This window comes from Danio rerio, chromosome 12 (genome assembly GCF_049306965.1).
Source record: "Danio rerio strain Tuebingen ecotype United States chromosome 12, GRCz12tu, whole genome shotgun sequence".
NCBI lineage: Eukaryota > Metazoa > Chordata > Actinopteri > Cypriniformes > Danionidae > Danio > Danio rerio.
Genome location: NC_133187.1, coordinates 33215227 through 33237849, shown reverse-complemented (window position 1 = coordinate 33237849; position 22623 = coordinate 33215227). Strand labels below are relative to the sequence as shown.

Below are 22623 nucleotides of genomic sequence, written 5' to 3'. Positions count from 1 at the left end.
TTAAATATTATTTAATAAACTTTCGCTGTGTTTATGAAGACATGCGGTTTTAGCTGTGTGTAGTGTATAGTGTGCATATATATATATATATATATATATATATATATATATATATATATATATATATATATATATATATATATATATATAAAATCCAAGCAAAATTAATTATGTCGGAATTTTGTCAAAATACCTCCAACTTTAATTATATTTTGTAATTAGATGGGAAATAGATTAAATTATATGAAATGCATTAGTTTCCACTTCACCTGATTTCATCCAATTCAACTTTTGTACAGTTTTTAGTTGGAAATTCACAAAGAAACGTGAAGCACTGTAACCTTTAAGTTCTCGTAAAACTTTGATCAAACTCTTATCTTCATTCACAATCACCATTTTTATTTAAGCCTTACACAGCTAAAAACAAACCCTTCATCATTACGTCATCATTACATCCAAAAGGTTTTTCTAATGCAAAGATATATATATTTGTATATATATAATGATGGCGTAATGATGAATATATTTTTAGCCGCGTAAGGCTTAGATAAAAATGGTCTTTTAGAATAAAGATAGTTTGCTCAAAAGTTTACAAGAACTGAAAGGCTACAGTGTTTAACGTTTTCTTTGTGAATTTTCAAGTAAAAACTGTCACTTTTGTGTAGGATAAAATGTTACGCTGTACATAAAATGGTAAAATGTATATTAGCGCTTCACATAATGTCGTTTCAGCATCAGTACACAATGTGATCATTCGCAATAGTCAAACTGGAGGATATAATATGTAAAGTGTTTGTTAGAAGTTCATTTGACTATTTTTAACAACAAACATTGGTCATTTTATTTTAAAAACATAATTTTATCTAATTCCACCTTAACGACATTTACAATGCTAAAACAGATTTGTTTTCATTATTTGCTATAAGAGATGTTACTTGCACTCATGCAAATGATCTTATTTGATTTTTAATATCATTAAAGAGTGAAAATGCAGCTTTTACAGCTATCACAGAAATAAACAGCATTTTAAATGTATTTAAATGAAAAATTGGTCACTTTAAATTGTAATATTATTTCACAACATTGCAGTTTTTTTGCATTTATAATTAAATAAATGCAGTCCTGCTAAGCACAAAAAACTTATTTCAATAACAATAATTCACACAGACCCCAAACTGGTATATATGTTATTATGTTATTACTATACTGTTACTATACTACAAGTATGCTATAACCTCATAAACCAATGTATTTTTTTTAACTCCTAAATTTGTATTTACAATATTTAAAACAAACAATGTTTCAACCTTTTATCGCTTGTTCAGCTTTTGCTGGTATTTTATTAGCACAGATTGCTCTAAATATGACACAGTTGTGGATTTACCAACTCCCGAGATGTCTTTGTGCGACATTAGAAAGAAGCCCACATACATTTCCCCATTCAGCGGATGAAAACACAATAGCCTGTCTTTTAATCCAAGATAAGGCAGCGATTTGTAATGTCTTTTTGTATTTAGGAAGGTAAACATGCATGGATTATGGCAAAAAGCCAGTCCATCGTCTCGATATGCATGTGCTAGTATTTACTCGTTAGTATCTTCATCTTCTGTCTAGGCTGTAGCGCATGTGTGTCTGTCTTGTGTGTTTTGTTGTTTGGACTTGGGATTCCCCTATTCATAGACACATGCACACACACAGACTACAATATCTGAAGATCTTCATTCATAAAGAAAGCCTCCTCTCAGTGGAGGACTGGATAGCACAGCATCATGCTTCTGCCTGCCTTTGTAAAGATGTTTAGCAAGTGATTGCTTATCTTTGAAGATAACCGTATTTACAATGCAAATTTCTGATCTTTTACATCTCGAAGAAATTGTAAAGACGCATTAAGTGTTTATAGAGAGAAAATGAAAAACCTTATCTTTCCTTCTGTCATCTTAAGAAAATAAAAAGACAAGTGTGTCATTTTATTAATTCACTACTAATGTAAATATGTCATCCTGTTATGTACTGCACAAAAAACAATCTAAATTTAAGTGTAATAATACAAATCAGATTTTTTTTTAATCTTTGCTCTTCCCCATCTCAAAGCTACACTAGAAACGTTGAAGTAAACAATACAACTCATGCTGGAAGATCCTCATAGCTTATATAAGACAAGAAATTCAGTAGTGCTCCTGGTTTGGAGAGTCTTGTCTCTGTGTATCAGTATATTGTTTAGGTTTCTTCACTTCCTATTGCTGAATAATCCCATTTGTCGAGCAACACCACCGTCCTATATTTATAATTTACAGACCCTTTTCAGTACTCCGTTCTCACCAACCTACCTTGACCACACAAAATGGGAATATAGTTTTTTTATATCCAGCCTTGGGTCAGAAGATATTTTCAATGGGTTCAACAACCACCGTCTTTTTTCCAACCTCAAAATGTGTAACTTTCAAATCTATATATCTATATATTTCTCCTTCTCCCATTTTACTGAATTTAAATCAAAGCCAGCGCAGCTTATACACACTTAGCCTGCTTTTTAAAAACTGTACTTTTCCTCAGCTGGAAAACATGTTTAAATATTTAGCACCCGTATTCACAGCTGTTTGACACTTGTAATTCCTTTTCTTACAAGTCCCAAACAAACGGTGAAGAAGATCACATAGTCAGTCTGAATCATAGCTGTCATCATTATTCACTTTGACTATACCACCACCACCCCCTCCCCATTCGAAATAATAAGGAATCATCAAAACTTTTGAAAATTGCGATTGTAAGCGTTCGTGTTTGATATTGAAAAAAGGAGAGGGAAAGGGAAGACAATTCTTTTGAGTCGCATTCGCATTGTTCCTGGGTTCCACGTTAATAACTTACAACTGAAGTGCGGTTCTTCACGAAAGAATAAAAAAAAGCAAAAAAGAAATTCTCGTTTATAGTATCTAAGAACGTCTTTGTAGAGAAAGTAGGTGTCAGATAAAAAGGCATACATGCATTGGCACAAATGAGATGGGGCGCGTGCAGAGGCGGTCGCAGACGCACCAATATTTATCATGCCCTCTTTAAAAGAAGCTTCTGTTGAACTCTATAAAACTGAAAAAAGAAAGACAATTTTGACAGTCCTGCTGCTCTAATAGTGAATAAATCAAGAAATGAAGAGATTGCTTTTATTCAGGTCAGTTTGGTCTGTGAGGATGAGTGATACGCATCCAGGGCTTTTTGTTTTAAATATCTTGTCTGATATGTTCTGTCTAAATGTGCTTTGTTACACCTTATGGATGCATGCGCTTGACGTGTAATGAGAACAAATCCGCAGTGGCAAGATAATTCGTTTTGAAAGACCATTCTTTCAGGTTTTCAGGAGATCGCCCTCTCTGTACTGTTGTCATCACTGTACCTATACTTGAAGTCTTCGAAAGATAAAAAAGAAATACATTTGACAGACTTGCGACTCTGATAATGAATAAATCAAGAAAAAACATTGAGGGTTTTAGGCCATTTTGGTCTGTAGAGTTGAAATACATCTACAGGGATTTTTGTTCTGAATATCTGAAATTGTATACACGTTTATCCTGCCAATAAAGCATTTGCTTACAAATATGGAGTAGCAATATATCAGTTTTGGTAGGTGATAGCCATCCTAGTGCTTTTGTTCATACACTAAAAATGCTGGGTTCCACACAATTTCTTCTTGTTAACCCCACCACAAATAGATTTAGTTAACTTAATCATTTTGACAAATTCATGTGGATTAAATATAAAAGAACTATTTGTCCCCCCCAAAAAACTTCTACAACACATTTTAAATTAGTTTAAAGAAGCAATAGTTTTTGTTTTTGTACATCATGATTTACACAATCCAAGATTATTTTGACTATCTTGCTGCTCTAGTTGGGAATAAATCAAGAAACTAACAGGTGCTTCTTTTATTCAGTTTTGTTTGATGTTATACAGTTTGAATAGAGCCAAATATAGATCGATTATTCAATTATTAAATTATTAATTTATTAAATTGATCGATTGATTTTTTAGAAATTTACCATTTTTGAGATGTTGCATTGTGGTTTTGGTCTCTATATGACTTAAAAAGAGAGAATCTAATAACTAATAACACTGTGATGACACTGTAATAACAAATGATTCAAGAAATTGAGTTCTCTTAGGTCTCTAAGAGCTGATATAGTAAATGTATGTACAAGCGCACACACACACACACACACACACACACACACACACACACACACACACACACACACACACACACACACACACACACACAGGTGGTTCTTTCACTTTTTTGCCATTTTTTTTTTTGTGCAAAATTTTTAATAATTAATAATAATTATGTTGATTATTTGTACGCACAGCAGAAGCTCTCTGAACAATCTTATTTGTCAGATTGTTGGTATTAACGTAAACGTAACTTTAGGGAATTTGAAAGTGAATCTAAATTAGCGTCTATTTGACCACATGGTTAGTCTATTGCATAGAATATCCCCAAACAGTCTCTATATAAGGGCTTTATGCAATGCATGCCCTCTCTGGTGCTTTCTTGATCAATAGAATGTGTGCCATTCACAAAACCAGTTCAAAAACAACAAACCCTACAATAACCCTGTTAAACCCCCTAAATTTTACCGCAATGCTGGGTTGTTACAACTCAAATTTGGTTCAAATTTGGACAAACCCATCTGCCTTAATGTATACATTTTATCTAAATGAAATGTACGTTAAAAAATATCAAATCAAATTATAATATTAGATAAAATATGCTGTCAAAAATGACTTTTGCTGCTTGTTCTTACTGCTTACATAAATTAGTTAAACCAACACAATTGTTAGTTTTTTTTTTTTTGGGACAACTTATTTGTTTAATGTTCAATCCACTTAAATTTTTTAGGATTAAGGATTAAGTTAACTTAATTGATTTGTGTAAGGAAAACATGAAGGAATTCGGTGGAACCCAGAATTTTTTAGTGTGACAATGTGATTGTAAGGCTCCCCAAAAATATGTTTTTTTTTATTAGTTTGTTTTTCAGTTGTTCCTACAATTTATGTTTGTTTCCTTGGACTTTTAGTTTAAATATTTGAAATGTACAAATATAATGTCTACATGTTTTTGGTGCAACTCGCGAATGCGTTGGGATCAACATGTCGGATGTTTAACGAAAACAATTCCACGGCAGCCCGATAATTCGTTCTGATAGGCGACTCTTTCCCGTTTTCCTTCTCCTCTCTGTTGTCGTCACTGCACCTGCGTGGCCACCTTCAGCGTGTGTCACCTCTATTCCCCCGCAAACCCCACACACTCGCACAATAGACATCAACATCCCCCCCTCCCATCCAAAAAGAGACCGTACTGAGGGAGTGAGAACGAACGAGGGAGAGAAATTCAAGAAAAAGCTTTGAAGTGGCTTTCCGGCGCGCGAGTCTGCTGGCCGTCTCCCCGAGACGTGTCACCTTTGCCGAGAGGGAATAGGAAAATCACGTTTCGAATGGTAATGATAACATACTAATCACTTGAGCTCTTTGAAGACGGGGGAGCGAGCTACTCTGTCAGTATCCCCGGCTGCCTTGTGCTTCCAGGCACACAGGCACATCCCTGGTCTAGGTGTATTAGTTTAAGCGGTGCATGTCAATACGTCCCCTCCATCTCAGCTGATCCAGAGGGGCTCATTAGGCAGAGATGGCTCCCTTTTCCCCATACGCACTCCCACCCCCGTTCTCTCCTCTTTCTCTCTCTCTCTCTCTCTCTCTCTCCCTTTTTCTCTCTCTCCCTCCCTCTATCTCCCACTAACACCCCCTCCCTTAAACTATTAAAAGTATTTCAGCTATTTTAAATGACATCTGTCAACTGAGAGGAAGAGAAGAAAAAAAAAGTTCAGACATACAGTTTTTTCTCTCTCTCTCTCCCTCTTTCCCTTCTCTGTGATTGTCAAACTTTGAAAAGTGGAATGTCGTCTATTTTTCATTTCATTTCCTCGGAGTGATTAGCCGCTACATATTTTGACAGCTTAACTAGAACTGGAAACTCATTTTTTCCCCCTCCGTTTCTTTATTCTTTCCTTGCATGTAAATAGGAATAAAGGTTAATGTCCTTTAGAAATGGTGTTTACGAATGGAAATGCAGTGGTTTAATTTGGTGTTCACAGTCATAAATTATATGGCTTATCAGAATTGGGGTACATAAAACCTAGTTTAGGGTAACTACTCGGGGGTTCAAAAGTTTGAGAGCAAAAAGTTTTTAGGGAAGTTTATAATTGTGGGAAATTGTGGCATGTGATGTGAAAGGAATCAGGTTCTGGATGATTTCTAAGCAGTGAAGTAACTATACATTTGCAATTTTAATCATAGAAACAAATCTGCATTGATAGTTGTTCTCCCATTGAAGCACAAGATGCACAGTAAGGGTTTCAAATGAGTTTTTGCAGCAATGCCGTAGAAAAAAAAACAATTTGGTTCTTCGAAAAACTATTCAAACCCTTTTTTATAGTCTAAAGAATATTTAAACAATCTAAAGAACTACTATCCTTCTTACTACAACCTGTAATTTTAGGAGTGTACTCAGAACTCACACTGGACCACACAAGGTTTTAGGGAGACTTTTTGTATGTAAATGTAATTTGTAAAATTTTTTGATTACCACTGTATTGTATTCCTGGTCATTTTTATGCATGGATGAGGTGTCTGTTTCTTACCCTGGCTGACAGAGCTTAACATGCTGCAATTTAAGAAAACACAATGCACCAACATAATAATAAAACGTGCTGCATTTTTACACAACACAAACATATTAATAAAACGCACTGCACTGCAAAATGTGTCTGATGCCGCTGTGCTGTGACTAATAAACTTAAAATCAACATTTATTGTTTTATTGTTATATTATTGTTTATATATACACTTTTAGAAATAAAGGTACATGAGCTGTAACTGAGGCAGTACCTTCTTAAAAGTTACATATTTGTACCTAAAGAGCAAATATTGGTACTTTAATGGACCCTATCGGTACCTTAAAGGACCATATTGGGACATTTAAGGTGCATTTGGGTACTATTATGTACCTTTGAAGTAGCACATGTGGTCTCTTTAGGTACAAATATGTATCTTTTGAAAAGGTGCTGCCCCAGTGACAGCTCCTGTACCTTTAATTCTGAGAGTGTAGTGTTTGTGGTCTGTAAGACTTTTAAAAGAATGCACACAGTAGATCCTTTTTCTGGCAAGCAGGCATTGAAATAGATCAGGTGTGACCATAAAGTAATTCAAGTATACTATAGTAATAATTATGCACAATTACATGCAGTAAATCAAAATTAAATCCTGACCCTTACCCTGTCATGAGTACATTAAATAATATCAGTACTTTAATTACACTATTAATTAATCCCATTATTTTAATTGTTCAAACATTTCTAAAAACTGTCTCACAATTTTCAGCTGTCAATAGACATAACGTAACTGATGTAACTGATAATACAACTTAATAACCTATTTTTAATCAGTCGGAGTGATTTCTGAAGTATCACGTGACTTAAACTGAACTAAAAACTAGAGTTGTGTTGCTGAAAATCCAGCTTTGCTGTTAATAATTATTCATTCATTCGTTCATTCATTCATTCATTCATTCATTCATTCATTCATTCATTCATTCATTCATTCATTTTCTTTCAGCTTAGTCCCTTTATTCATCAGGGGTCATCACAGTGGAATGAACCACATATCCAGCAAATGTTTTACACAGCCCTTCCAGCTGCTATGGAAAATTTAGTTTATCCAATTCACCTATACCACATGTCTTTGGACTGTGGGGGAAACCGGAGCTATTGCAATAATTGGGTATATTGTAATGATTGAATTTATATATGTATTTTCTTATTTTTAAAATTATTATTTCATCTTAATTCGAAGGACATATGCATTTTCCCCATGATTTGCAATATTAATATATCTAGCACTTGACCATGATGTTTATTTTCATCTTATATTTATGACTTTGACTTTATAAAGTACACGTGTACCTGGACACAGGACTGAAGAAGTTTTCCTTGAAAATGTTTGGCTTGCATTATTTACTGTGACCCTTGCAACATTCAACCTGCGTGAAGTGTTTAGAGTGTCTACACTCACAACAAATAGAAAAGTCAGCCTAACAGGGGTTCACGGTGGCATCCTGAACTTCTCAAACTAACAGATATTGGATAATGCGAAGCAGCATTTGAAAATATATTACAGCTCAATTAGCCATCCCTCCCATGCTAATCTTTGCCCTGGTTTTAAATGTGAGGTAATGAGATCTGGCAACACCTTCAGAACAAAGCCAGTGCAGCAAAAAAAGGAAGTCTCAATTAAAAAGAAGGAAAGGTGTTAGATTGGAGCTCCGTCCTTTTTTCCTTTGGAATTTGCACGAAGATCAGTCCAATTTGTTATGAAAACGCAACTCGTAATTAGATGTTGTTAAATCAACGTATACGTTAAATTAAAACTAAGTGGTCTATACCCTTTTGTCTTAGTGTGTGCCTATTATTAAGTGTTGAAAATCTCTCTGTAAATAACGTCCTGGTGTTCTCAATCACTCTCATTGTTTTCTTTCCATCTGTGGTTTGCGTTTCAGAGAGCACATCTGTTGGACAACACAGAGAGGCTGGAAAGGTCATCTCGGAGGCTGGAAGCTGGCTACCAGATAGCAGTGGAAACCGGTAGGCATTCTGGGTAGCGGGGGGGGTGAGCGACAGTAAATTGTCTAGCTCGTATGCGCGCTAAGAGAGAGAGAGAGAGAGAGAAAAATAAAAAAAAACGCCTTGACGACTGGTGACATTTTCAGGAGCACATCAAAGAGAAGCAACGGAGAGAGAGGTGTAGAGCAGCAGCCGCAGTACTGTTCAGCTCACACAAAACACACCGCCTGATTTCCATTCACCTACCTGTGTGTGTGTCTGAGAGAGAGAGAGAGAGAGAGTTTTTATTATGGGTACCAAATGATGGCGTGTCGACTAGAATAAACAACAACAACAGCCTGCCTGTAACGTCCTGCAACATTTCGAGCTAAATAAAGACCAAGATCTTTTAATAAACCCATTTCTAAATAAAGCCCTCGATTCGCACCTGTCTGAAGGTTAGTTTTCATCTTTAAATACAAGAAAAATGAACTAATTTAGATCTGAAATGGATTAAATCTGCAGGCATCTTTTTTTTTTTTTGTCACCGTGTGTTGTTGAGGCAGAGTGTATTCCTCAGAGACGTATCAAAGCTCGTTCTTCAAGAAGCTACTGGCTTTCTTTGGCTTCTGCCTTAGTTTTGAAAAGTTTGTTAATTTACACTATAATGGCAGGGTGGCTCGCGCGCCACGTCGACGGAGTTAATAATTCAAATCAAGAAAGGGTTGCGCAGACCACTGGCGTTTGATGTCTCGCAAGAACAACTCACAAATTCATAAATGCAATCTGCATCCTCTGCTGAAAAATTTAGTTTCATTTATTTTGGATCCTCTCAAGCTGCTATTTCATTTCTCCGTTTCTTTTTTTTTTGGTATTTGCCGAATGAGGGCCTTTTGTTTTTCTTCTATTCAGACATATTTTTTGGCTTATGTCTGCCCAATTGAATTGTCTATTTTTTTTTTTTATTATCATTTTTTTTAGTAGTTACCAAAGCGGAAACCCGTACACTGCAATGACTGGATCAGACCCCCTGTGAGAGGAGTTTTTCCCTTCATAAAGGACGGCTTCTGCTTTCTGTCACAATGCCTCAGCGCTTCCACTGCTCTCAGTGTGGGAGCCGCAAGCGCAGAACAATGCCTGTTTACTCAGCCCTTCTCTAACCGCGTTAAAGCGCAACTCGGCCTGCGCGTCTGCACTCCTGTGATCCTAATCCCTGACCCTCGTACCCACCGACCACCCCAACACACACTCTCACACCTGCGTCTTAAAAGCAGAGCGGCAGGTAGTCCTAAACTCAAGTGCTCCAAGAAGGACAAAGCCTGTACTTTTGGGATTTGGGCACAGCAACCGTGTGCAACATGTAGCAAAAGGCCCGCGCAGAGTCGGGTAAACACCGAGCCGCTTCAGTGGCTGTTGTGGAGATACAGGGAATTGTTTGCGCTTTGTTTGGGCTGCGGCGCTGACCCTCGCTCCTTGTGTCACACTGAGGCGGATCGGCCAGTTTATGGACCGTGTGTTCAAATTCACTCGAGCGGCAAACCACACTTGCTTTAGCGGCGGCTATGGAGCTCCGGCTTCTGCTATTTTGCAATAAAACTAAAACCAATTCTAAATATCGTTTTGCTATTAAATATAATATAATATAATATGATATGATATGATATGATATAATATAATATAATATAATATAATATAATATAATATAATATAATATAATATAATATAATATAATATAATATAATATAATATTTATAACGAACTTTTAATGAACTGTACAGAATTTATTAATTCATCATACTTTATTCATTATATACATTAATATTAATATTGTATTATTATTATTATTATTAATATAATATTTATTGTTATTATTATTATTATTATTATTATTATTATTGTTGTTGTTGTTGTTTTTGTTGTTGTTGTTAATATAATATTTATCAAATTTTGTTATTGTTATTATGAATAATATTATTATTGTTATTATTACTAATATAATATTTATTATTGTTGTTGTTGTTAATATAATGTTTATTATTATTATTAATATTGTTGTGGTTATTATTATTGTTATTAATAATATTGTTATTGTTATTATTATTGCGATTGTTATTATTATTATTAATAATAATATAATAATATATTATTTATTATTGTTGTTGTTGTTGTTGTTAATATAATATTATATTTTGTTAGTTTTTATGAATATTATTATTAATATAATATTTTTTATCATTATTATTACTATTGTTGTTGTTATTATAAAATGTATTATTTATATTATTAATATAATATTTATTGTTATTATTGTTATTATTATTATTATTATTGTTGTTGTTGTTGTTGTTGTTGTCATCGTCGTTGTTGTTGTCGTTATTATTATGATTATTATATTTATTATTTCTGTTGTTATTATTATTATTATTATTATTATTATTAGTAGTAGTAGTAGTAGTAGTAGTAGTAGTAGTAATTTTTTAAAAGTTTAATTACAAGACATATATTTAAGTTTTTATAATATTTAATTCTTATTAACCAAAAAAAAAAATTTATTTGTTTTTTTTTTTATAAGAAATGTTGAATGTTATTATACAGTATTTTTTTTAATCATGATGCAAGAATTCCCCATTTTTGTAGTGTATTTTTTTGTATCTGATGTTTTAATTACCCGTCTACACCATCAGTTGGAGAACTACAAGTGTGCGTTTGTGTGTTTTTAAGGGTGATTTTAGCGTATGGTGCATTCAGTCCAGTAGTAGCATGTCAGGAGCACTCCAGGCCCTCTGAGAGATATTGAGAGTGCTCTCTGGACATGCAGAGCTTTTTACCAAACTGTTTGTCTCATAAATAAAGTATGGGTCTTCATTAGGAGAGGGCACCCACTTTAAAGCTGCCTGAACCAGAGGCACGCCGGCCTGAAGAGAGCCTGGAGTACAGTAGGAGGAAGCAAAGCAGCCAATTTAAAGGCATTTAAATCAGAGATGTCCCAGAGCCCACGAGCGTTAAATCAACCCTAATCAAAGAGGTGCCCGACTGTTTGTGAAAACCCAGGAAGTGGGCAAAAGATGTTTTGTATGCTGGAAAAGAAATACCTAAGGGGTTTAAATATGTTTTTTCAAGTCACATTTGGGATTGTTAAAAAAAAAAAAAAAGATATGTATGCATACTGTATACACACACATAACATTTCATATTGAATATGTTTACTACACTATATTTGTGTGTATGTAATATAGGTCAATTGAGTACATTAAATAATGTACTAAAAAGTCTCTGTTAGATATAGAAATTGTACTAAGTACTTATGCACACATATTTACATTGTGTGTTTATATTAATACTTTCTTCAAATGTAAAGTTTAAAATGATTTGTATAACATTAAAAAGAATTTAACGATGTATATTTATTTTCGGTGAAAACAATTTAATCATTGAAAGTTTCTAGAAAATCTTTAATTTACTCATTACTCATAACCTTACTTCCATGTTCAACTTTAATATGTACACTTTTAAAATGTTTTTACTAGTTAAGTATGGAGCCAGATCAGTCTCAAAAATGTTACATTTTCCAAAATGAAAATTTATATATGCACAGCACTTTTCTCATTTACAAAACTCAGTTTGTGAATTTAAACACAATTCGTGAATTCACAAGATAAATTTGTAAATTGTTTCGCCAAATGAATTGGATCTGTGTATTTTTTAATTGTGTTTTAAATTTACGAATTGGATTTGTTTGCTTTTGAATCATGTTTTGAATTTATGAATTTTGTTTGCGTTTTTCGAATTGTGTTTTAAATTTACAAATCAAATTTGTATATTTTTGAATTCTGTTTTGAGTTAACAAATTATATTTGCATATTTTTAAATTGTGTTTTTAATTTACAAATTGGATTTGCATATTTCTGATTTGTGCTTTGAACTTACAAATTGGATTTTGTAAATGTGAATTTTGTTGTGTATGTTAGAATTTTATTTTGTAAATGTAGTATTTTTTAGAATGATCAGGCTCCATATTAAAATCCTAAATTTATAGCATAAAGTACCTTGATAGAATATTTTTGGACATGTCTAAAAGTAATAAAATAGTTCACATAATAGCATTTGTAACATACTTTCAGATATGTGTAATTAGAAATATTTAATTGCTGACTGACAGTTGACCCCCAAATCTGTGAATTAATCCAAATGAAACAGAATGGTGTGTCCGAAATGAACGAAAGAGAAGCAGTGTCCGTACGGTGGCCTTTGAATGCGCAGCAGAAGCCGGCGCGCCAGCAGATCGATGGGGCCAAATGAAACCAGCTCATTAGGGATTGATTTCAGCAGTGTTTAGATAAGCAGAGTGGGTCGGGGCCTGGCCCCCGGGGCCCTCACCAGGGCCCAAAGTTCACGCAGAGCCAGGTAGAGAGTGTCTCCACAGGCCATCATCTTTATTAGCACCCAGATAAGCTGATTAGGCCTTGTCAATCAAAGGTGCCAATGACTCAATCGAGAGGCCCTTCTTTTCTTTCTCTCTCTCCCTCTCTCCTTCCTTTTTTCTCTCTTTTTTGTGATAAATCATTGAAGCGACCAACAAAGCAGTAGCCATGGCTAAGCTAAGCAGCCCTGCAGTTGTCACCAAGGCAGACGACGCGAGGACCCTGTGATGATGTGACGACTGTATTAAAGAGTACATCAATTTGTTTGAGAGCGGTTTGATTTTTTTTCTCTTTCTGCTGTGGTATTAAAAGAGCATCCAAAGGGGGAGCGCCGTCATTGTCGTTTGTTGGTTTTTCGGAGGAGCCGAGTTTGCCCCTGATACATATAAATAAGGAAATAAATGATCGGACGCAGAAATAAATAAATGCGTTTTGTCAACATGAAGAAACAGCTTCTTTTAAGAGTGAGCACAGCTTTAAGACATGCTGTGTCAGTCCATGGGTGTCGGAGTGTCCCAGTAACAGACCCGCAATTGTCTCCGTTTCTCTCCGTTTCACTCCTTCTAGTTTTTTTCTCCTCTCCTCCATGTTATTGTTCTTGCATTTTTCTTTCCTTAATTTCTCTGCATTTCTCACATTTTCTGGTTGTTTTCAGCCATTAAGAAAAAGCAATAAGGCTCTTTGAACAGATTTAAATATATATATATAAATATATATATATATATATATATATATATATATATATATATATATATATATATATATATATATATATATATATATATATAAATATATATAAATATATATATTATATAAAAGCAATAAGGCTCTTTGAACAGATTTTAATATATATATATATATATATATATATATATATATATATATATATATATATATATATATATATATATATAATAAATCTGTTCAAAGAGCCTTATTGCTTTTTCTTAATGGCTGAAAACAATCAGAAAATGTGAGAAATAATAATAATAATAATAATAATAATAATAATAATAATAATAATAATAATAATAATAATAATAATAATATCATCATAATTACTCAATATAAATTTAAAAATAATAATTACAATTTATATTAATTTGAACAGCAACAAATGTTATATCTGATTTTAAAAAAATATATTTTAGCTGTTATTTATTTAATGAAATGTTTGTGTTTTAATTTATTTTCAATAATCTCTAAAAAGAATCTTACAATTTAAAGTTGCGTAAAAAGATATAATGATAATAATAAACTAATTAAAATTGCCTTTTATAAGTATTATTACTGTTAAATATTTTCAATAATCTCTCAAGCTATTCTATTTATCATGTATACGTATGTCATAAAGTTCAATAACAACAACAGTTATAATAAAAATTTAATTAATTTAATTTTAAGCTTATTTGTGCTAAATACAGTTAGACAAATGAAGTAAAATGTACAAATGAAAATTGAATCCATTTGGAAAATTGCTATCGATTATTAATATTTAACTTAATTTCTTTATGATATTATTAAAGCAGTTTATTTTCATTAAAGCAGAACTAAAAATTAACAACCTTATTTGTATTATCTAATGTTAACAAAGATGAATAACTACTGTAATAAGTGCATTGTTTGTTAATTGTTCATGTTACATTATTGTTACATACATTATTTACCTCTAGCTAACACAACCTTTTGGTAAAGCGTTACCGTATTAATGTCATTGTTATATTGACAACAACAGTTACATAATATGAAGAATACCAGCAATAATAATAACCATAATAATAATTAATCCATTAAAGCGGTTACATTCTGGTTAAAATCTGAAATATATGTGTTTTTAATCAAGCAACGTTCAATTTGCCGTACACGCAGTAGCTCCTCTGTAATTAATTGTTTCATTGCCTTTCATTATTTATTTCTGTTCCAGTCGATTTCCTTCATTGTATAGTGGTGTTTAAAGTTTCAGCACATCGCCACTGTTCTCTCTTTAATGAGGACAATTTGGTGAAGTGGATTTCCTCGAGGTATAGCATACCAAATAACTTGGGTTTTTGTAGTTTGCTGAAATCTGAATGCCGTATTGTGTTTCAAAAAGAATATGCCGTCATTTGATAATTGTTTGATTCACGGAGCAGAGCCACAAGAGTTAAATATTTCAATAGCTTGCAGAGTTTGCAGATATGCAGAAAGGAGAACTTAACTCGAGTGGATTTTCTAAAGACAATGGTGGGTTTTTGTGTTGTAATGAGGGCATTTTCTCATGGAAAATGCATGCTTTTTTAGGCCTGCTTTTTTAGAAGTTTGAACGTACAGCTTTTTTCAAATATGAATACAGAATGTAAATCTCATTGACTGAAAGAAATGTGTATATAAGTGATGGTGTGTGCGTGAGCGCAATATAAGGTTTTTTCACTCTGTAAATCTACCTACGGGCGAGCTGTTTATCGTGAAACCCCCCGGCGGATGAAAGGCGATGTAATAATGATTTTTTTTTTCTCTCCTAATCGGGCCTTGTCAGCGAGGCGTCTTATCGTGGAGAGGAAAATGACACCGATACTATCGAAGAGCCCAGAGTCCGAGTTTGTGTCGCTCCCCCCCAATCACGCCGGACCCGGCCTCGCCGTATCTAGCGCCGCCACAAACGCCAAGCGCCGCTTTTTTCATCTGGACTTCAAAAACGGTCCCCGTCATTAAAATTGCACCCGCGTTCGGCTGCAGGGATCAGCCGCTCCGGAGCGAAAATGGGATGTGGGAGAGGAGGCTCGCTAAATGTGCTAATTCTGTCCTCACATGTTTACGGCTTAATTTTAATCGGTTTGAGCGAGGGAGGAGGAGGAGGAGGGTTTTTGGTGGGGTTGGGGGGACCATTGCTGAAAAAAAAGCGCCTCACATTGCAATAAATCGCTATTATCTTTGACACCGAAGGACTCAGCTGTTCCAAGGATTTTGGGGTCTGTGTGCAACAGTATTATATGGAGACACACAAGAGTGTTTACGCTTGAATTGCGGTAACCAAGGTGCACTCACTGATTTCTAGACAAAGGGCCAAACTTTCACAATGGCAAAGCCAGCAAACAGGCTCTTAACGCGAGAGCTGAACCAACAAACTTGACTATCTGTGGATAGAGAGTGCAGGTGTCGACTTGTTGATATTTTCCAATCTGTGTTGCGATATTTGTTCATGTTAAGTGTGATTATTGACTGTTGAGTTGCCACATTTTGTTGAGAGAGAGTTTTTTTCTTCTTCCTCCATTGGGGTGATGGGGAGCAGATCCATTTTTCTAGATAAACTATTGAGTGACAGAATGAGAGGTAAGCTTCCCACTTGCATCTTATGAATAAGCCTCTTCAGCAGCTCTTGCCACCAGCAAGATACATCAAAATCTCCGGTATCCTCAGGACTGAGTTCAAACTAAAGTATAAGACGAGCTGAATTTTTGACTGAAATGCTGAAGTTTGTAGGATCGAAGGCCTGGAAAAAGTAAAATACACACTATGTATTATAATAAATGCTTTTATCATTGTAAACCCTCAGGAATATGAATTAATTCCAAGTCACAACACGAATAATGTGTTATGGGAGCAGTTTACATTACATGTTACAATATTACACATATTACTTGTTATCATATTTGTTTTTAAATGCAAATTCATAATTCGGTTTATATTTACATTAGCAAATAAGTGTTCATAATTCTTAAAAAATAATATACACATTTTATTGTATTATTTTTTATTATTTGTACCAGTAGTATTAGTAGTAGTATTTTATTGATATTAGTGATATTTGTAACACTTTACAATACGGTTCACTAGTTAATATATTTACTTCATCAGCTAATAATGAATAAATGTACAGCATTTATTAATTAATCATAGTTACTCAATATTTACTAATGCGATATTAAATATCTAATATATTCCTGCTAACATTAGTTACTGCACTGGGTTTACATGAACTAACATAAATCAACTTTATTTTCATGATCTAATGTTAAGAAAGATGAATATATACTGCAATAAGTGCATTGTTTATTGTTTAAGTTAGTAAATACATTAATTACCATTAATTAATACAACCTTATTGTAAATTGTTACCATATTATTATTATTATTATTAGTGTTATTATTATTATTATTATGTAAATATGTGTTATATATACATTTAAATTACATGTAAAACATTAATGTTAAAATATCAGACACATATTCTGCTTAATAATTGCTCTGCTACTTCGATTTACAATAACAAATTATTATTTGATAAATGTTATTGTTATTAGTATAATTTGTTAAACTTTACAATAAGGTTTCATAAGGTAATGCATTTACTACATCAGCTAATAATGAACAATACGTGTACAGCATTTAATAATAATTTCAGCATTTACTTATGCATTACTAAAATTCTAATTTATTCTTGTTAACAAAGATGAATAAATACTGTAATAAGTGCATTGTTTGTTCTTTGTTCATGTTATATACATTATTTACCATTAACTAATACAGCCTTAATGTAAAGTGTTACCTTATTATTATTATTATTATTATTATTATTATTATTATTATTATTATTATTATTATTATTATTATTATTATTATTATTATCACTATTACTATTACTATTGTTATGTAAACAATATATATATATGTATATATAATATATATATATATATATATATATATATATATATATATATATATATATATAAATACATGTAAAAACATTGTTAAATAAAATATAAAGCACATTTTCTTCATAATTATTGATCTGGTACTTAAATTTACAATAACAACTGATTATTTTTATTTGCTATCTTTTATTTCCTCATGGTTTGTTTGCATCATTAATGCTGCTGAATCTTTTTGAACTATCTTGTTTTCAAAGGCATAGAGAGAGGGACACACACACACACACAAAATGCATTTTAATTTCAGATCATATGCGTCTATTTATATCAGCCACGCACAAACAGTCTTTCATTGACCTTTGCTTGACGGAGAGAGAGCGAAAGAGGGCACTCGAGCTGGATGGCGTTAAATAAAACTGTTTTGGAAGGAAATGGAAGACAAAAGCGAATACCCAGGACCCCCATGGGCGCTTCCTCATCGGGCCGCTTTAAAGAGCTGGCACATCTGAGGCGCCGCGATATCAAAAAGCAGAGAGAAAAAGTGAAATGAAGTAAAAGGAAAAGTGGAGAGGGGGGAAGAGAGAGTGGCAGTACCTTGTCACTGCCGAATGAGGATCATAAACGGTAATTGTGTGATGGGAGTGACACACTGATGACAGCAGATTGATGGCGCTTGAAAAGCCGCCGTAATTCACTAAGGAGTCGCTGAGAGTTGGGTGGCTGAGATTAAGAGAGGAAAACTAGTCAGACTGAGCTGTGAAAACACAGGCGGAGAGCGAGTACAGAAGGCCAGCGGTTTAGGCTTCACTTGCAGTGCTTACAGTGTTGTTTGTGCTTGATGTATTTATGGAAAGCGTCCTGCTCCCAAGAACTGCCTTGTTATGAAAATCTTGTGCTGCTTTTGTGGAAAAAATATTCTTCCCTGATGAAATTTGTTTTCAAAATGTCATTTTAGTCTTAGTTTTCATTATAGAAAAAACATGTTTTAATAAATTATTAATATGTAAGTTTTGTTTATGCAGAAATGGCAATAATGAAGATCAAATCAAAAGCTCACATTAGAGTTTTTTTTTTTATTATACTACAGTTTTTAAATAATAAATTTTTTCTGCTTTTACTATGCAATTATATTTAATTGAAGTGATTTCATATTCAAAGTTTGGATTTTAAAATTATATTTTTAAAATAAATACAATAACTGTAAGGATAATAATAATTAAAACAAAGTTTTAATATGTATATGTGTGTGTGTGTGTTTATATATATATATATATATATATATATATATATATATATATATATATATATATATATATATATATATATATATTGTTTTACATTTAACTTCTAAAGTAGTAAAATAATTAAAGCAAGATTTATTATATTTTTTAGAATTCAACATGTAATTTATTAGCATTCTTGTCATAGTCATTTTATTTTAGTGAACTGTAATCAATACAAAATGCTTTGTTGCTAATTTGTTTATAATACTGTTTGATTTGTTTTTATTATGTTATATTACATACTACAATATGATAAAATAAGGTTTTATGGTTTCAATAAAAAATATTGTAACTGTCATATTTGTTTCTTCAGCAATTAAAACATTAGCTATCATAGTTAATATTTATTATTAGTTATTAGTAAGGCTAGACAGAATCTGCTAACATTTTTTGCTATTTCTGTGCAGAATTTTGTAGAAAATATGCTGATTTATGTGGAATGATTTTTGGGAGTATCGTAACTAAAAACATTATGTATTAAATTAAAAAATAATACCTTTTACTTAATGTTTAAATGTAAATCCAATTAGAGCCACTTATTTGGTAAACAAAGCAAGTTTCACATATAACACATCTACTAAAAGACAGAAAATATTACTTTATAAACCGTATTGTAAACAAATCATATGAACATTTTCATATTAGTCAATAATATTACTAAAATTTATTAAAAAAATCTGAATAAATATAGATTTACACAAGTAAATAAATAGACTCAATGATGGACAAAATTGCGGAAATCTGCAGATTTCTGCGTGCACAGATTCCACGTCGGCCTTGTTATTAGTAATAGTTATTATCAGTAATAATATTGTTATTATTAGTTATAAAAATTTGCAACATTTTGGTTTATTTATTTATTAATACAATTTTTTGGTTTAATTTACTTTACATTTTTTGCCTTATATCTGTAAATGATTTGTTCTTATTGTTATTGTTATATTCATTATTATTTTTCAACAGTGACCAAATCAAATATCACTTACTTCTCATCCTCATTGTATTTTCCTGTCACTTCAGACTTCATCATTCACTCTTAACAGTCAGTCATACTTTTCATTAATGACTTAATATCTCTTAACAACACTGCCTTCATCCTCATGGTAAATTTGAACAGCTGCCGGCCCTGCTTTGTTATGGATAGTTAACCCAGCACAGATAATCTTATTTGTTTTCAGATTAAATATGGCTCAACGCGTGACGCGTCCCAACACTGACCACCCAACATATAAAAAAAGCCCCACTCATCATTAGTGCTGTCCGTCTGTCCCTCCGTGGCTGCTTGTGTCTCACTGTCCCTCAAAGTGGCTTCCTCCTCTGCAGGCCGCGTCCCGGACCGGTGCGGCCGCCGGCTCAGGACGCCCACTGAACATGAAACACATCGGCCGATCTGTCAGCTGGGGGCTCCATCTGTCAGTCAGTGGGACAGCTTCACTTTTGTCTGGGGAGGGAGTCGGGCAAATACGACAGGGCGGGGGGCATTCGGATGTACCCTGTTTTGTGTCTGCTGCCATCGTCCTGACATATTTAATAATAGTTTGCATGACTGTTATCGAAACGGATGCATTATATGAGTGATGGTGTTGGCTTCTTGGGTCTTGTTTACATTGCAGAAGCCAACAGGTTAAAGGGATAGTTGACCCCAAATTGAAAACTCACCATTTAGTCATCGAGTAGTTGCAAATATTTATGAGTATTTTTTTTTTCCTATCAAACATAATAGACAGAAAATATGATATTTTGGAGAATTTACACTAAGAAAATGATTGTTCAAACTATTTATTTATAATGAGCAGAAATAACATCATTATTTATATATTTATTCTAAAACCTAATGGTTTTATGTTCATTCCACTTAAATTTGTTACGTTAACTTAATCGATTTGTGTTGGGACTACTTAAATAAATTGTGGAACCCAGCATTTTTTACAGTGTAGGAGGCTGGTGTTTATCGACTTCCATAATAGGAAAAAGAATTACTATAGAAGTCAATTAGTGGTTTCTTATATTCTTTAAAATTATCTTCTTTTGTTAATATAAAATGACTAAATATTTATTTATTTACTTACTTATTTATTTATTTATTTGTTTGTTTGTTTGTTTGTTTGTTTGTTTGTTTATTTGTTTGTGTGGGATATCACTTCAAGTGAACTTAAACCATTTGAAAAACATCTATACAATGGGCTTAGTTTCTTTGAATGTACAAAATAATAATATAAAATTATAATTACACATTAATATACAACTGACTTACTTAAACTACAATAAAATTTCTGTTTCAAAAGAGAAAACTTGCATTAAAGCAGCTCAATTTGTTATATAATGTAATAAAATTGATCTTGCATGTCTTATTGATAAGTGTAATTTGAGTTAAAAAAAAACACTTTACAAAATGTCTTACTGTACTTTTTGCATCTTGAAAATGCATAGATTTATATTGCACCTCATAATGCTTGGATATAATAAGTGTACAGCAGAAGTTAACTTTCAAAATTAAACAGCTTTAAACCAATTAAATCTTTAATAAAAGTCATGTTATTTTTATTATTAGGTGTAACTCTAAAGTCTAGTGTGAGTAAAATATATTTGTTTACTTTTGTTTAATTTTCTAGGTTTTAAAGAGTATTTACTAGCCTATACAATATGTATTTTATATGTAAGTTTCTAATAATTTTGTGTATTTTCTTAAGTAAATGTATTGCACTCGGATCTAATGTACAACATTACTTACAAACAAACGTATTTATTATTTTATGTTTTCAAATATTTGTAATTATATTGCACCTCAAAATGCAACTTCTTTTACTTTTTGCTTGGCCATGGCAGTTTTGACTCCCATAAATGAATCTACCTTGTATTAAATGTAGAGAGACTCCTGCAGTCTACAGATTGGCAGATAGGCTGCGCCCTTGAGCCACCGTTAAAAAAAAGAGACCTTCTCAGAGAATAGTCTCCACACTGGGGCACAAGAGGCCTCCACCGCTCGCCTCTCTCTCTGCTCCAGTCTTTGGATGTTTCTCCTGGTGCTGAAAGTTCCTGAAAAGATAAGCTTTGCTCGCAACTCTAGGAGCTCATTTGAGTTTTATTTATTTAGCACAGTGTTTTTTTTTATGTGCGTGTTTGAGAGGGAGTGTGTTTGTGTGCACTGCTGAATCCCTGCTGAGAGCATCAGTATTTTCAGATCTGTATGTAGGGGCGATACTGAACATCAGCAGCATGATATTTCAGCTATTATTATTCCCTCTTTAAAAAAAGGGACCAGACTAGATTTGTCACCTCACCTATGAAGTTTGTTTGAATTGAACATGATGCCATTGCTCGATGAAAACTTTCACATTCATTTGTATTATTCAATTTTTTACTCTGTTATTCATGGTGTCCACACTTGATTTGAGTCGTTTAGAATAGGTTAAAATATAGATGAGGTTGATTTGAGCAAAATTATTGTCTTGTGGTAATGGGCTTAATTGTTTTAGTGATTTCACTTAAGGTCATAATTAAATTGCAAAATAGAATCAAGGAAATCCTTTTATGTTTTTTTTTTTTTAATGTAGATTGATAGATGTTGACTACTGCGTTAACCTCTAAATTATTAACAAAAAGCTTTTAAGTCTGTGTTGAATTTCTGTTGATCTAAAAATATTAGATG

At 32.8% G+C, this 22623-nt stretch overlaps 1 protein-coding gene across 4 annotated transcripts in view; it reads left to right on the top strand.

Moving 5' to 3' along the window:
* Positions 1 to 22623, top strand: part of vti1a (vesicle transport through interaction with t-SNAREs 1A) — a 263162-nt gene that overhangs the window by 79055 nt on the left and 161484 nt on the right. For all 4 annotated transcript variants that reach the window (XM_017358471.4, XM_005156335.4, XM_009306788.5 and 1 more), the window contains one exon: positions 8600 to 8684. In XM_017358471.4, coding sequence (XP_017213960.1) covers positions 8600 to 8684 — 85 coding nt within the window. The remainder of the gene's footprint in view (positions 1 to 8599; positions 8685 to 22623) is intronic.